A 15,141-nucleotide genomic window follows, 5' to 3' on the forward strand; every position below is an offset into this window, starting at 1 on the left:
ATGTTCAGGACTAAAATATCTACATTTACTTTATTCTATTTTTTTTTTTTTCGGTACACGGGCCTCTCACTGCTGTGGCCTCTCCCGTTGTGGAGCACAGGCTCCGGATGTGCAGGCTCAGCGGCCATGGCTCATGGGCCCAGCCGCTCTGCGGCACATGGGATCCTCCCAGACCGGGGCACGAACCCGTGTCCCCTGCATCGGCAGGCGGACTCTCAACCACTGTGCCACCACGGAAGCCCACTAATTTATAATTTTAAGAGAAGCAAAAGGGATACAAAACATGACGTACTTTGAGATCTCAACTGCATGTTTGTAAGGAAACACATTAAAATTTTCATAGTTATTTTTCCTTGGTATGTTGGCATTATACAAATTTTCTGTGTTGCACATATATTACTTTAAAATCAGAAAAGAAACAAAAGTTACTGCCTTTGATAATATACATCTTTTTCTTTTGTAATCTTGAATGTTCTAATATTAAACATGACGAGAAAAACATTTTCATAGGATGAGAATCTGCCTAAGATAAACTGGCACTAGATAGGGAAAGGTAACAGATTCATCTCTCCATTCAACTGGAAGACCAATTTCAAGACATTGCATCTTGATAAGAAGGAATAGCCTTATCAAATATATTGGAGAGTAAACATGTTTGTCAGTGGAACAATGTCAATTGTTAACGGAAATTGACTAAAGTGTATGGACTGGCCAGAAAGGATCCAAGTAGCTAAATCTGCACAGATATAAGTATTGTAGATAGATAATTATATATATATATAAAATACTATTTATATATTATAGATAGATAACAGATAGATATCTAAATAGTGGATTTCAGAACTTTACATGGCAGTCAGTGTTGCAAGATTAAAGCACAAATTGGATGTGTAGAGTTAATGTTAATTTTGAGTCTAATTTACAAGTTGGGTGCAAGATTATTTGATTTATGATTAAGTTAATGAAATGTCACTATGCAATTTGAGACCGTGTTATTAATGATGTAGAAATTAATTCTGAAATTAAAACCTTGAGAGAAAAAGGGGAGGTGTTTAGAATTGAGGAAGGATAACCTGTAAATGAGTAACTGTGAATGATCTGAGATTTTACTCTCCTTGTATGTATGTGTGTATATATATATATATATATACATAAGCATGAAGGCTTTGGATCAGAGACAAAGAGAGTTTGTGGTGAGGGCCAGATGGTACCTTCTCATATAGTGAGGTGCCTTACAGGAATGGAACTGCATAATAAGAAAACACTTACCTTGCATAGGATTGCTGGTGACCTGCCCATCCTCCAAATCTTCATTTGGAAGCTGAGATCAGGCCAGATTAATCTTTCCAGAATAAGGAAACATGGAGACAAGTTAGTGGCTAAAACAAAAACAAAATTAGGCAAGAGAGGAGTGATTTAGATATTTTCCTAGACTCTTATTTTTTCTTTATATTTTGCAGTTTACATGTTACCTTAAAATAAGATCTGTTCTTTGTATGTGTCACTGCCGTGTAGACTTCTAGACTTTTAAGATCATAGAAACACAACCAACATTTATGTTCATTTCACATGAGCTGCTCAGTGAAGAGAAGGCATGAATCTGTTTGTCTTCTTTTTGCCTGCTGACTACAGTAGACTGGACCATTCAAGCAGAGATAGTTGAGTATATGAGTCTGGAGTTAAGAAAGCTTTGGTAAAGCCCTAGTGATTTCTGATGGTTTTAACTGAAGAAAGTTAAGAACCAGTTACAAGTGGTATTTATGCTACTGCTGTGTAAACAAATCTTCTGGTGGTAGAGGTATTTGAAGTTCTAGAGAGTGGTGTTTAATTTTCTTATGTGATTTTTTGCAAATAATCTAAAGAATGAAATGATCCTATGAAAACTGCTGCTATTCACATTTTAGCTACAGATCAAAAAAACATCATTTAGTTGAGTGACCATCAAGTGGAAAGGGCTGTTTACCACTGGAAGCTCCATTCATAGGACTGACATTTCCATATGAATTAATGATCATTACTTAGAATTATGACAACTTTTAAATGAAGATGGCCTTTATTCTGGTTATTTTTTAGAAAAATGCATTTATTTTGTACATCTATCTTTATCCTAAATATTTACCAGGAATGCAAATCATTTTAAGGGAAATATATCTCTCATGCCAGATTGGAAAGCAAAAATTCTTTCAAGTAAATAGATATTTGGGGGATCCAAAAGTAATTCTAGTGACATTGCAGTGATTGGTGACTAAACTAACATTTCTAAATATGGTAAGTAAAAAATATGATCTTTGAATGAAGCAAACAACCAACACAGAAGTCAGCAGATTTTTCTTTAAAGGATCAGAGAGTAAACGTTTTACGTTTTTTGAGCTATATACTCTGTGCTGCAGCTATAAAATCTGCCATTGTAGTGCAAAAGCAGCTACAATATGTAAATGAATAAATGAATAAACATGACTGTGGGCCAAATTTGGTGCACCTAAACTTAGGTTTGTAAGGTTGGGTTAAAGAAAAATTATTTTGCCACATGTTAAAATAGTAAGGAAGACCTCATTCAAGACTATTACAGTAGAGGATAGACTATTGCAATAGAGGGAAGACAACTAAACTGAACTCTAAATACAGCAAAGATACCTAGGGATTTATAGCCAAGAAGCAAAGTGTGAGGCAGAGTACATGGAAAATTTCTAAGAGGACATATCAAGGGTAGTCACTAAGCTGACTTAGCAGGATTCTTGCTAGCAATGAACAGTCAAGGTCTAGTGAAGAAGAGGGGTCAGAGGTGCCCAACTAAATTTTGGTCAAGAAGGGAGTCTTTGTCAATAGTGCTAAATGCATTTCTAAATAAAGTTATACATGGAAAAATAAAATATAATTGATAAATGTAGTGAAAAGACTTAATCCTGTACCAGAGAAAAATATTTGTTGAGGTCTTTCAATGGGATAGGTGCCATATTGTGTACTATAGAAGTTATAAACTGAATACTAGTTCCCCCAAATTACCACCAAGATAACCTGTTAAACATGATGAAGCACAGCTGAACTTGTTGCTTACCTTCGTAAAGAAGATCAGTTTCTTCACCAAGAGTAAGCAGCATATTACCCAAAGGGAATGGTGAAAGAAAGATGTTTATGAGGTTTGGGGGGGGATCTGGTTTGACAGGTCTTTCAAGAAGTAGTATTGATTAGGATTGGTTGAAATTTGAGTTGTAAAAGTTGAGGATTGGTGAATTTAGGGAGGGGAGGGTTTGGGAGAGACTCTTGAATATTAAACAGTCATTTGGTTGAGTTATGTATTGTTCTGAGAAAGAGATGTTTACTTCAGTGAGCATTAGTTGAGTAGTCTATTTTTCAAATAAATGGGTTTTCAGAAAGTTCCTGAAAAAAAAAAAAAAAGATGAAGTTATTTGCAACCTCATCTTACCAGCAAGAATTTTCTGAAATATTAAAGCCGTATTAATACAGACATCTGAATAGTAAATTCATGTTAATGTAGATTGTGAGATGTGTGGGTGTGGATTGTTTCAGTTCTGAAAGAAACAAGAAGAAATAGGGCCTTCTAGAATTTCTAAAGTAATTGAAAACCCAAAACAAACACATGAAAACTAAATAAAAATAGTAAAATTATTTGAAAGAAATTATATGATTAAATATTAAATGACTGGTCGAAGAGCTCAGAAAAGAGAGATACTGAGTGAGGACTTTAGAAGTGTCGGGAATCTAACCATGCTTTGGGAAACGTGGAAATTCTGGACAGGACCTGGCCATTGGTTACTGGGCATCATAAGGAAAATAGAGTGGGAGTGAAGTATGAGTTGTGTGGACAACTGTAAACAACAGATGATCAGAACTTCTTATAGGGTATCAGGAGATAATAAGTAGGGAAATACGTGTTGAAGTCATGGAGTGAGTAACCTGAGTGTTATGATTGTTTTCAGAGCAAATGAGAGCATTCAAAGTGTTGTTTAGGATGTGTTAGACTATGTGATGGGAATAAACTAGAGGCATAGAGAACACTGAAAAAACTAAAACAATCTTCCAAGTGAGAGGCTTTATAGCCTCTATATAGGAGATCTATATATATGTGTGTATATATATATATATATATATATATATATATATATCCATCTATATAGGAAATGAGATAGGAAGATGTAATGAACTTAAGCATATATATATAGAACTTTGAGGGAGGGTGTAGCCAAAAATATGATGAGTTTAATTTTAGTCTACTGAGTTTTATGTACCTGCAAGTCATTTATGTCATCTAGTATAGAACTGGAAATATGAAACCAGCATACAGGAGAGGTCAGGGTTCAAAAATTTAAGAATCAATATAGGTTCATTCTCTAAGTCTGTGAGTTTGTTCTGTTTTGCAAATAAGTTCATTTGTATCATTTTTTTTAAGATTCTGCATATAAGTGATTATCACAGGATATTTGTCTTTGTCTGACTTACTTCACTTGGTATGATCATCTCCAGGTCCATCCATATAGCTGCAAATGGCATAATTTCATTCTGTTTAACAGCTGAGTAATATTCCATTGTATATATGTACTGCGTCTTCTTTATCCATTCATCTGTCCGAGGACATTTAGGGAATGAACCTCTGGTTACCAGGGCGGGGGAAGGGTAGGGGAGGGATAGATAGGGAGTTTAGGATTGACATGTACACACTGCTATATTTAAAATAGATAACCAACAATGACCTACCGTAAAAATAAATAAATTTTTAAAAAGTAAAGAAAAAAAAAAGAATCAATGTAGGTAGGTCTGTGTAGAAATGACCAGTTAGAAAATAGCAGCTGGAAAAAAAAAAGCTCAGAATTGAGCTTTGGAGTATGTCTTTGTTTAGATAGCAATTGGATAAGTAGAACGTATAGAAAGTTTTGAAGAAAGGATTCCAGGACAAGGTAATGCTTCAAAGGCAAGAAAAGATTTCAAAATCCTTCTGTTCATTGTAATTGTCACAGACTGCAAAGTTGAGTGCGGTGGGGACTAAGCGTGCAGAAAAAGCACATTAGATTTGGTTATCACAGGTCAGTGTTGATGTTGGCAGTTTGCTATTTCAGGAGAGTGAGGACTGCATCTGTGCTTCAGGGAGATACGGAGAATGGCATGTATGGTGGACACACAGGATAAGGCTGAAACCCCTTGTACAAAAGGTTTACTGAGGCTTATTATGAATGGGCAAAAGCCTGGGAGAGAGCAAAAGAACTGAATGAGGGTGATTATTATTATTATTTTTTAATATAGAGAAGAAATATACAACATGAAAAGTACAAGTAAATGGCAAGAGGTAGATATTTAAGAAATATCAGAAATCAAAGATATTTAAAAGCACGGAGCATACTGATTTGGCTACAAAACAGCTTTTTTGCCTTTCAAAAGAGAAAGATCACCGCTTTGCAGAAGTCTGGGGGAACGGAAGAGTGTACATGGAATGAGATTTTGAGGTAGACAAAAAGCACAACTAAGCCATTTCAGATGGCCTCAATTTTCTCAGGTAAATATATGGAGCCTGGGGTTCCTTAAAAAGTGAGAGGGCTTCCCTGGTGGCGCAGTGGTTGAGAGTCTGCCTGCCGATGCAGGGGACATGGGTTCGTGCCCCGGTCCGGGAAGATCCCACATGCCGTGGAGCGGCTGGGCCCCTGAGCCACGGCTGCTGAGCCTGCGCGTCCGGAGCCTGTGCTCCGCAACGGGAGAGGCCACAACAGTGAGAGGCCCGCGTACAGCAAAAAAAAAAAAAAGTGAGAAAATTTTCTATATAGTTGTGAACAGTGTTTTAGGAGAGATGGGTAAAGGCCTGCTGTGTTTCAACTATGATTAGCTCATAGTCTAGATTTACCACTGATATCTTTAAATAATGATTAAATCTTAACTTGATATTTAACAAATTCTTCCTAAATTTATTTGAACATTTTCAGTGATTATCATTTCATTATTTTGTTTTACTGTTTTTTCTAATATTTTCAGTTTGAGTGTGAATTTTAAAAAATGGATGCTATAGAATTTTTATTTTAGATATGTTAAAAGTAAGTTTTTCAGACAAAAATCATGTTTGTATTAAAATGTTTCAAACAACCAATTTGCCAAGATTTTTTCCACTTTTTGAAAATTCTCTCCACAGATAGATGATAGATTTAATTTTGAAACATTAAAAGCAAATGTCTAAATTAATGCATCATTACATTACCAATAATAACATTAAAAAGTAAGGTGACTTTATATTGATATTCATGGGAGGTGAATTTTGTCAGCTGTCAACACCCAGAATAACCTGTTATGCAAAGCTGAGTTTATTACCTATTGCAGTCAGGGAGAACAACATTTTGATAGTCTTTGTAGGTCCAGAAGGAGAGATTGGTGGGGTGGGTTGGGGGTTGTGTATAGGGCTGGAAATCTAGATGTGAATTGTTAAGACAGGTATTTCAGTGTGAGGGTATGATCGAAGATGGGTGCATTTCATGATGTAATGGCCTAGGAGGGGTGCACACAGAGAGGCAAGCAACTTGAGGTGACCCTTAAGTTAACAGTTGTTTGATAATTTAGAAATCTGCTCAGTTTTAGGAGCTTATGGTTCAGATAAATTACTTTTCAGCAAGTTTATGAAAAAAAATTAAGTTTTGTATTGAGTTACAGTCTTGTCTTCATGGGCAAGAAGTAAAAGTAAAATCTTAAGGATGTAGGTCCTGACAGTTGGGGTGGATGCAGAGGCCTCAGTTCTCAATTTCAGCAGCAGACTGGAATGTGAAGTCCATTACTGCCTGCTTTGAGTGGACTAGGTATAAAATAAAACGTTGCCTTTACTGGAAAGAACTTAAACTAGGATATGGTACCGGTTTTCCTTTTGCTAGACAAATTATGGAAAAAGGAATTGGACAGAAATGTCAGGAGTTTGGATGGTGTGGGGTAGACACTAAAAGTATCATTACATTCTTATAGCTCAAGATGGAGGGGCATGACGGTGATTCTATCTTGTCACATCTTTTCTTTTTTTTTTTTCAAAAAAAACCTGACTGAATATATGTTCAGGATAATTGACTCTTAATGTTCAATGAGCTGAAAAGGAAGAAAGATTATTTAATCAAAGTACTGTATAGACATGCATAATACAGTGTTTTAAGAATGTTTCAAGTACACCTACCTTAATCTTCTTGTGTTAATGCACTTTACTCATTGATCTTATTCACTCATATTTCAATACCTCATATTAAGCAAAATATGAGGTGACAGTTTTAAAATATATTTCCAGAAATTAATTTATTAATACAATATTAGGAGTTTCAAAACTGGGAGATTCCACTAGTGATTATAAATCAAACAGTAAAGTAGGATAAATATGACACACAGAAGACCAGATTTTAAAGACCAGAAAAAATTAAAGAGAATTAATAAAGGCAGATATTAGATGCTTTTAAAATAATTCATGCAGAAATCTGTATTAAATATTAACCTGGAGAGTTACAGCTGAATTAAAACAAAAAAAGGTTTCTCCCACTAATGCAACATTGAAAGTCTAATAGTAAAATTTGCAGGAGTACAGATCCAAAGGGATGTATAAATCTCAAATCTCTATAGATGTTTTTCAAGTCTAAATAATTATCCAATGAAATTTACTTTAAGACAATTAAATGTAAAGAGATGAAAGGGAAAAACCTACAACCAAGATTACTGAGCAAGGATCTTATTCAGATTCGACAGAGAAATTAAAACCTTTACAGACAACCAAAAGCTAAGAGAATTCAGCACCAGCAAACCAGATTTACAACAAATGCTAAAAGAAATTCTCTAGGCAGGACACACAAGAGAAGGAAAAGACCTACAATAACAAACCCAAAACAATTAAGAAAATGGTAATAGGAACATACATATCGATAATTACCTTAAATGTAAATGGATTAAATGCTCCAACCAAAAGACATAGACTGGTTGAACGGATACAAAAACAAGACCCATATATATGCTGTTGACAAGAGACCCACTTCAGACCTAGGAACACATACAGACTCAAAGTGATGGGGTGGAAAAGGATATTCTATGCAAATGGAAATCAAAAGAAAACTGGAGGAACAATTCTCATATCAGACAAAATAGACTCTAAAATAAAGACTATTATAAGAGACAAAGAAGGACACTACAAAATGATCAAGGAATCAATCCAAAAAGAAGATATAACAATTGTATATATTTATGCACCCAAAATAGGAGCAGATCAATACATAAGGCAAATGCTAACAGCCATAAAAGGGGAAATTGACAGTAGCACAATCGTTGTAGGGGACTTTAACACCCCGCTTTCACCAATGGACAGATCATCCAAAATGAAAATAAATAGGGAAACACAAGCTTTAAATGATACATTAAACAAGGTGGACTGAATTGATATTTATAGGACATTCCATCCAAAAACAACAGATTACACTTTCTTCTCAAGTGCTCATGGAACATTCTCCAGGATAAATCATATCTTGGGTCACAAATCAAGACTTGGTAAATTTAAGAAAATTGAAATTGTTTCAAGTATCTTTTCAAACTACAACACTATGAGACTAGATATCAATTACAGCAAAAATTTGTAAAAATTACGAACACATGAAGGGTAAACAATACACTACTAAATAACCAAGAGATCACTGAAGAAATCAAAGAGGAAATCAAAAAATATCTAGAAACAAATGACAATGAAAACATGATGACCCAAAACCTATAGGATGCAGCAAAAGCAGTTCTAAGAGGGAAGTTTATAGCAATACATCCTATTTCAAGAAACAAGAACAATCTCAAATAAACAACCTAACTTTACACCTAAAGCAATTAGAGAAAGAACAACAAAAAAACCCCCACAAAGTTAGCAGAAGGAAAGAAATCGTAAAGATCAGATCAGAAATAAATGAAAAAGAAATGAAGGAAATGATAGTAAAGAACAATAAAACTAAAATCTGGTTCTTTGAGAATATAAACAAAATTGATAAACCATTAGCCAGCCTCATCAAGATAAAAAGGGAGAAGACTCAACTCAGCAGGATTAGAAATGAAAAAGGAGAAGTAACACCGACACTGAAGAAATACAAAGGGATCATGAGAGATTACTACAAGCAACTATATGCCGATCGAATGGACAACCTGGAAGGAATGGACGAATTCGTAGAAGAGCACAACCTTCCCAACACTGAACAAGGAAGAAATAGAAAATATGAAACAACCAATCACAAGCACTGAAATTGAAAGTGTGATTAAAACTCTTCCAAGAAACAAAAGCCCAGGTCCAGATGGCTTCACAGGTCAATTGTATCAAACATTTAGAGAAGAGCTAATGCATATCCTTCTCAAACTCTTCCAAAATAAAGCAGACGAAGGAACACGCCCAAATTCCTTCTATGAGGCCACCAACACCCTGGTACCAAAAGCAACAAAGATGTCACAAAGAAAGAAAACTACAGATCAATATCACTGATGAACATAGATGCAAAAAACCTCAACAAAATATATGCATACAGAATCCAGCAGCTCATTAATAGTATCATGCACCATGATCAAGTGGGGTTTATCCCAGGAATGCAAGGATTCTTCAATATATGCAAATAAATCAATGTGATAAACCATATTAACAAACTGAAGGAGAAAAATCATGTGATCATCTCAACAGATGCAGAAAAAGCTTTTGGCAAAATTCAACATCCATTTATAATAAAAACCCTCCAGAGAGTAGGCACAGAGGGAATTTACCTCAACATAATAAAGGCCGTATATGACAAACCCACAGCCAACATTGTTCTCAATGGTGAAAAACTGAAACCATTTCCTTTAAGATCAGGAACAAGACAAGGTTGTCCACTCTCACTACTATTATTCAACATAGTTTTGGAAGTTTTAACCACAGCAATCAGAGAAGAAAAAGAAATAAAAGGAATCCAAATTGGAGAAGAAGTAAAACGGTCATTTTGCAGATGACATGATACCATACATAGAGAATCCTAAAGATGCTACCAGAATACTGCTAGAGCTAATGAATGAATTTGGGAAAGTAACAGAATACAAAATTAATGCACAGAAATCTCTTGCATTCCTATACATTAATGATGAAAAATCTGAAAGAGAAATTAAGGAAACACTCCATTTACCATTGCAACAAAAAGAATAAAATACCTAGGAATAAACCTACCTAAGAAGACAAAAGACCTGTATACAGAAAATTATAAGACATTGATGAAAGAAATTAAAGATGATACAAAGAGATGGAGAGATATACCATGTTCTTGGATTGGAAGAATCAACATTGTGAAAATGACTATACTACCCAAAGCAATCTACAGATTCAATACAATCCCTATCAAAATACAAATGGCATTTTTCACAGAACTAGAACAAAAAATTTCACAATTTGTATGGAAACACAAAAGACCCTGAAGAGCCAAAGCAATCTTGGGAAAGAAAAATGGAGCTGGCGGTATCAGGCTCCTGGACTTCAGACTACACTACAAGACAACAGTAATCAAGAGAGTATGGTACTGGCACAAAAACAGAAATATAGCTCAATGGAACAGGATAGAAAGCCCAGAGATAAACCCACGCACATATGGTCACCTTATTTTTGGTAAAGGAGGCAAGAATATACAATGGAGAAAGGACAGCCTCTTCAATAAGTGGTGCTGGGAAAACTGGACAGCTACCTGTAAAAGAATGAAATTAGAACAGTCCCTAAAACCATACACAAAAATAAACTCAAAATGGATTAAAGACCTAAATGTAAGGCCAGACACTGTCCAACTCTTAGAGGAAAACATAGGCAGAACACTCTATAACAAATATCACAGCAAGATCCTTTTTGTCCCACATCCTAGAGAAATGGAAATAAAAACAAAAATAAATAAATGGGACCTAATGAAATAGAAAACCTTTTGCACAGCAAAGGAAACCATAAACAAGAGCAAAAGACAACCCTCAACATGGGAAAAAAATATTTGCAAATGAAGCAACTGACAAAGGATTAATCTCCAAAATTTACAAGCAGCCCATGCAGCTCAATATAAAAAAAAACAAACAACCCCATCCAAAAATGGACAGGAGACCTAAATAGACATTTCTCCAAAGAAGATATACAGATTGCCAACAAACCCATGATAGGATGCTCAACATCGCTAATCGTTAGAGAAATGCAAATTAAAACTACAGTGAGGTATCCCCTCACACCGGTCAGAATGGCCATCATCAAAAAAAATCTACAAACAATAAATGCTGGAGAGGGTGTGGAGAAAAGGGAACCCTCTTGCACTGTTGGTGGGAATGTAAACTGATACAGCCACTATGGAGAACAATATGGAGATTCCTTAAAAAACTAAAAATAGAACTACCATATGACCCAGCAATCTCACTACTGGGCATATACCCTGAGAAAACCATAATTCAAAAAGAGTCATGTACCACAGTGTTCATTACAGCTCTATTTACAATAGCCAGGAAATGGAAGCAACGTAAGTGTCCATCGACAGATGAATGGATAAAAAAGATGTGGTACATATATACAATGGAATATTGCTCAGCCATAAAAAGAAACGAAACTGAGTTATTTGCAGTGAGGTGGATGGACCTAGAGTCTGTCATACAGAGTGAAGTAAATCAGAAAGAGAAAAACAAATACTGTATGCTAACACATATATATGGAATTAAAAAAAAAATGTTCATGAAGAACCTAGGGCCAGGACGGGAATAAAGATGCTGACGTACTAGAGAATGAACTTGAGGACACGGGGAGGGGGATGGGTAAGTTGGGACAAAGTGAGACAGTGACATGTACGTATATACACTATCAAATGTAAAACCGGTAGCTAGTGGGAAGCAGCTGCATAGCACAGGGAGATCAGCTCGGTGCTTTGTGACCACCTAGAGAGGTGGGATAGGGAGGATGGGAGGGAGGGAGACACAAGAGGAAGAGATATGGGGATATATGTATATGTATAGCTGATTCACTTTGTTATAAAGTAGAAACTAACACAGCATTGTAAAGCAATTATACTCCAGTGAAGATGTTAAAAAAAAAAAAAGTATTTTACTGGAACTATTTTCTATGTTGAAAAATATTCAACAACAGGTGAGTGATAAAGGAATGATGTCATTGTCATGAATAGAACGCTGTGCAACTGTTAAAAGAATGAGGTAGTCACATGTGTACTGACATGAAACATTCTTTAAGATTATTAAATTTAAAAAGAAGTGCATCATCAAAAGGCAGACATCAGTGGAACAGAATAGAGAGCCCAGAAATAAATCCACATATTTATGGTCAATTAATCTATGACAAAGGAGGCAAGAATATACAATGGAGAAAAGACAATGTCTTCAATAAGTGGTGCTGGGAAAACTGGCCAGCTATATGTAAAATAGTGAATTTAGAACATTTTCCCACACTATATACAAAATTATGTACAAATATAAACTCAAAGTGGATTAAAGACCTAAATATAAAACATGACACCATAAAACTCCTAGGAAAGTACCTAGGCAGAACACTCTTTGACATAAATCACAGCAATATTTTTTGGATCTGTCTCCTAAAGCAAGGAAAACAAAAGCAAAAATAAACAAATGGGAGCTAATTAAACCTGGAAGCTTTAGCACAGCATAGGAAATCATCGACAAAACAAAATGCACAAAAAACAAAAAGAAAGCACTCAAGACTGCTTTTATTTGGGTATCTTCCCTTTTATCTAATCACATAAATGTATGTATAATATATCTATTATTTATATAGCTTTTATGTAGATACAGATATCTTTCTTTTTTTAACTCCTGAATATCCTTTCTGGCAGCTTGTCTCAGGTTGGTATTTGCAGTCTATGGTATTCTTCATATGAGTTAATTTCCTGATAAATGTGGCTGAATTGAACTCAAACATATTTAAAATTAACAGCTGTCCAGACGAAATGCAATTATTTACACTGAAAACATCATTCTCTTTGAAGTTGAAAAAAGTGGTTACAACGGACACATACAGTCTCAGAGATTTTGACCAGTGGTCACACAATCCAGACGAAATACCGGAGGCACAGTTCCAAACCCAAGGGAGAAAGAGGTTGAGTGGCAATTGAGCGGTGGTAGGACTGGGTTTGTGAAAAAGTCTGCATGAACGTGCTTCATATGATAGTCTCAGAATTGTGTCCGGTTATGTTTAACTGGCAGCCTTGTTGAAAGTTTACCTAGATCACTAATTAGTAACAGCTTCGGAAATGGGAGGCATTTCTCTGTCCCTTATTTCTCATCTTAGAATGGGCATCAGTTGCCCATGTTTTAATTACTTTTCATTTGTTCAACCAAGAATCTGAGTGACCCTGTCACTAACACTGTTTTCATTGTACAGTAGACCATGTGCTGGGTGGGCTTCCTGAAGAGGATTAATGAGAGCTAAGTACAGAAATCTGCTCAGGTTATTAAAGGCTAACAGTGATTGTTCTAATGTGTCTGTTTATAATGCCCATTGTCTCCTCTACACTCATATTAACCTAGTCAATGTGTTTGTCAATTGTTAATATCTTTTTGTTGCAGATACAGATGTGGTGTATAAAAGTGAGAATGGACATGTCATTAAACTGAATATAGAAACAAATACTACCACATTATTATTGGAAAACACAACTTTTGTAAGTAATGAATAATTAATTACTTTAATCATTTCAGTATTGTTTAGAATGCTCTCTTGGTATACCTAATGGTCATTTTTTTCAGCTTCAGCACTTGCAGAGCTTTTCAAGTCAAAAGTTAAGGCTGGGATATTATTAGAATCAGTAGATCTATTGATAGAGAATTCCCATGTGACCATCTCCTCTGTTTTCTTCCCAGTTATCCTTTTTAGTAAATGAATAAGTGTTTCTAAGAATAATATTTTTTAGAATGAATATTTATTCCAATATTTTCTATGTAAGTTTAGCCATACAAATGCCAAAATTAAAAAAAAAAAAAGGTTAGTATAACCCAAGTCATAACTTTTTCTCCGCCTTTACTTTTCATTCTTCCTGACTTGTTTCTAATTGTGGTTTTCGAAATCAAGTAGAAGGCAGGCTTTCTAAAACTGGCCTTTAGTTGGAGTTGATATGCTTTTCTTTTATAATTAAGCATTCTATCAGTATCATTTCTCTTCTCCAGAATCATTGTTTGTCCTAACAATGATCCAAATAACTGAATGTATTTATTTTGCTCTCATAAATGTACATGAACTTTGGGGTAAATTCAGTCCGCTTAAGGTTAGATTTAGCTATGATTACCTATTGAGTAAGTGATAATGAATCAACTGTTTCAAATGTTCAAAATCTAGGATCAAACACCACTGAAAAATAGTTTAAAGTTATTTGCTCATTGTTTTATACAACCAAAGGTTCAATGTATTGCCTATTAGATGAGTTCCTATGTTATAACACATGAACTTAGGCCTCAGAAGACCTCCTATACAAATTAAAGGAATAAGCAAACCATCAGATACTTTTTGTACTTATTGGTACTTGTATATCTGGAATAGACATTTGGTCTTCATGTTTGTAATAGAGTGGCCAGGTGGAAGTGATGAAGTGAAAACTTCTGTTGTTAGTGTTTTTATTTAATAAGAGAAAAGTGGTTGTTGAAATCATGCAGTGATTATATATGTATATATTTGTTAGACTAAATTAAACCAACCAGCTGAGGTACTTTAGCAATTAGGTTATTAACTAACTAATAATGGCATTTCTATTTTTAAATGAATCGGTTAATTCACCGATATTAGAAGAGCAGATACTCTGAATGCAATGATTTATAGTACTTGTGGAATGCCAAGGCAATGTAAGCCATATTGCTCACTTTCTTAGAATATGGATTTCCTTGGGGTAGGTAATGCTTACCTTCCTGAAAAAGTTTAACAAACAGCATAGAGCAGTATCTATTATTTCTTAATTGGTTGGTCCTCGGGGATACTAGAGAAGAGGCTAAGGAATCATCGAGAGATTCTGAAATCAATGGGAAAGAAGCCTCCATATGAGATAGGACAGGAGGTAGAAAGCAGGAATCAGTAATTATGACAGCTAATGATCGGCTGATTAAAGTCAATGCGAATTAATTTCAATAAAACTAGTTTGGAGAGCAAAATTAAATGAATTTTTGCATTTGTTTCCTTTA

At 35.0% G+C, this 15,141-nt stretch overlaps 1 protein-coding gene across 9 annotated transcripts in view; it reads left to right on the forward strand.

Annotated features, from left to right (window-relative positions):
• Positions 1 to 15,141, forward strand: part of DPP10 (dipeptidyl peptidase like 10) — a 1,311,492-nt gene that overhangs the window by 951,667 nt on the left and 344,684 nt on the right. For all 9 annotated transcript variants that reach the window (XM_032638357.1, XM_032638358.1, XM_032638361.1 and 6 more), the window contains one exon: positions 13,543 to 13,637. In XM_032638357.1, coding sequence (XP_032494248.1) covers positions 13,543 to 13,637 — 95 coding nt within the window. The remainder of the gene's footprint in view (positions 1 to 13,542; positions 13,638 to 15,141) is intronic.

Source organism: Phocoena sinus, chromosome 7 (genome assembly GCF_008692025.1).
Source record: "Phocoena sinus isolate mPhoSin1 chromosome 7, mPhoSin1.pri, whole genome shotgun sequence".
NCBI classification, from domain to species: domain Eukaryota; kingdom Metazoa; phylum Chordata; class Mammalia; order Artiodactyla; family Phocoenidae; genus Phocoena; species Phocoena sinus.